This window comes from Lottia gigantea (genome assembly GCF_000327385.1).
Source record: "Lottia gigantea unplaced genomic scaffold LOTGIsca_202, whole genome shotgun sequence".
Classification (NCBI taxonomy): domain Eukaryota; kingdom Metazoa; phylum Mollusca; class Gastropoda; family Lottiidae; genus Lottia; species Lottia gigantea.
The window spans coordinates 41,294-44,131 of NW_008708415.1; the positions used below are offsets into that span (position 1 = coordinate 41,294).

The following is a 2,838-nucleotide window of genomic DNA, read 5'->3' on the forward strand; positions in this document are numbered from 1 at the left end:
TTGGGTTTTTTTAAATTACCCCAATTAAATTAAGGGGGGGGAATTTTTTTTAAAATTTTTCCGCCCAAAAAAATTTTTTTTAACAAAAAGGGGGGGCCCCCCCCCCCCCCCCCCCCCCATATATGTTAAATCAAGGAAAATATTTTGTTGAATAAGACTTGGGGGGGGGGGGGGTAAGGGTTAGGGGGGGGGGAGCTCTTTCTATAGAAAAAAAAGTCCACAATTTCATCATTAAATTAACTCATTTAAAAATAGGATGAGTTTAATTTTAGAACACGAACAACAAAAATTCGAAACCACTGAAGATTATTCAGGAGACGTTTCATCTCAGCACTAACTTCCCTCGTTCCCAAAGTAGCTAGCTTTGTTTCAAACAACAAATCCCTTATTTCTTCTGGTACGCAAGCTCTTGGTTCAGTTGCAAAAGCAGGAATTAGAATAAACGATACTGTGAAAAAGTCTGATGAATTGAAAGAATTAATGCAAATAAGAGAACTACGAAACAGGAGAATAGAACAACAAGAAAAAAAAGGAAAAGGTTTTAAAATTATCGGATAAAAATGTTAATGTTAATTGCTCAAAGTCCTAAAACTTATTTTAGTTCGACATTCAAAAATCATTAGGATATCTTCCAGGATTTCCATGGGCCAAATACTCCGGTGAAAAACATAATTATACTGGTCCAGGCACAAGGTTAGATCTACGCTTAGACGAAAACGATAAACCCAAACCAGGAGAAGAGCCTGTCAATAGAGTTGACGTTGCTGCCCTTAAACATGATATTTTATACAGAAATAAAGACATAAAGTTTAGACATGAAGCAGACAAACAAATGATTCACGAATTAGAATATATTCCAAATCCAACATTCAAAGAGAAAATGCAAAGAGCGCTGATCATACAACTGTTAAAAGCAAAGATGAAATTGGGCATGGGATTGGCAGATGAAATTCATAAAGAATTTAGAAAAAACAAATATTATTTAAAAGTTAAAGTATTTGATAAAGATGAAATATGGTCAGCCGATTTAATTAATATGCTAGTTGAAAGGGGTTATAAATATTGTTTAACAGTTATAGATTTATATACTCGTCATGCTCTCAAAAACAAAACAGGAATATCTGTCAAACACTCATTTGAAACCTTAATGAAACAATCTGACAGACGACCCCAAAAGTTATGGGTAGATAAAGGGAGTGAATTTTATAACAAAAATATGAAATCTCTGGGGTTCGAAATGTACAGCACGCATAACGAAGGTAAGGCTGTAGTTATTGAGAGATATAATAGAACTCTAAAAAATAAATTATTCAAAAAGGTTCACGGGATTAAAATCTCAAAAATGGCTTAAAATTTTACCAGATGTCGTAGATGAATACAATAACAAAATAGATTCATCTATAGGTGTCACACCAACACAAGTCTCAAACAATCCAAATATAATAAAGTCAATTAACACACAAAATAACTATGAAAATGAGATAAACAATTTAGATATTAAATCCAAATTTCAAGTCGGAGGTCGCGTTCGTATTTTCAAATATAAAAGTTAATTCGAGAAGGGCTATGTTGGTTATTGGACAAACGAAATATTCATCGTAGATAAAGTAAATAGTACATCACCTCCAACATATGAATTAATCGATCAAGACAAAGAACAAATCATAGGTAGGTTTTATCAAAACGATCTTCAAAAAACTGACTTTTAAAAATGAATAGTTTTTTTGATAGATATGGAACTGATACAACCACAAACTTTCAACTTATGAGATGGGCAAATAAGTTAAATATATCACCGTTTTATTATTGTATGAGAGATGAAATAAATAATCTCAAGAATAAAAAAGGCAAATTTTATGCTATAACAAATATTCATACTTCAAATCAAACCGGAGTTCATCACTCTGCTTTATACAACGACTCTTTAAATAACTTTTATTTTTGTTCTGCTTTTGGATTAGAACCAACTAATCAACAAATTTAATGTTCTACATTCCAAATACAAATGCCGGGTCAAAAGTTTTGTGGGCAACTTTCACTTTATATCAGTTAAGTTTAGGAAACCAGTTTGAAGACATTATAATGAATTTAACTAAATAAAAATGGCAAACGAGTTTGGATTAGGCTCTTTACCATTACAAACTAAAAACCCCAACACTACATCGTGGATAAATAAAGCAAAACCTTTCTTTGTAGATCAAATTGGAGATTCATTACAAGGTGATATTGATATGAATAATTTGTCCATAACTAATTTAAAGTTACCAGAAAATGACAATGATGCTGTTCACAAGAAATATTTAATGGAGCAATTAAATTTAATTGAAGTAGATAAAGACTATTTAAAAGAAAGGACAAAGGATGTGAAAAGATTCTTCAAACGACAAATAAATAATAAAAATTTTATTGATGAAAGTAAACTGAAAGAATTAGATTATATTGATGATACTAAATTACAACAAGAAGTAACAAGTTTAAAAAATTTTATTCAACAACAATTAGTCAATGTAGTAGATAAAACTCAGTTACAAACTTTAATTTTATTAATATTTAATTTAGATGATAAGATTACAAAGCAAAAAATAGATCTTAAACAACTAATAGCCAATATTAATCCAGGTATAATTGAAGACCGCATTAGAAAGTAAACTTAGTGATGATAGTGAAATACAAAAATAAATAGTCTCTATTCAACAACAATTAGTCAATGTAGTGGATAAAACTCAGTTACAAAAGTTAAGTTCATTAATATCTAATTTAGATGATAAGATTACAAAGCAAAAAATAGATTTTAAACAACTAATAGATAATATTAATCCAGGTATAAGGAAGACAAAT

General features: G+C 30.1%; 1 protein-coding gene across 1 annotated transcript; it reads left to right on the forward strand.

Annotated features, from left to right (window-relative positions):
• Positions 1-2,102: 2,102 nt before the first annotated feature.
• Positions 2,103-2,648, forward strand: LOTGIDRAFT_174544 (hypothetical protein; the record flags this gene model as incomplete). Its single annotated transcript, XM_009053881.1, has 1 exon — positions 2,103-2,648. One exon carries the CDS (start codon positions 2,103-2,105, stop codon positions 2,646-2,648), a length of 546 nt encoding a protein of 181 aa, XP_009052129.1.
• Positions 2,649-2,838: the final 190 nt, after the last annotated feature.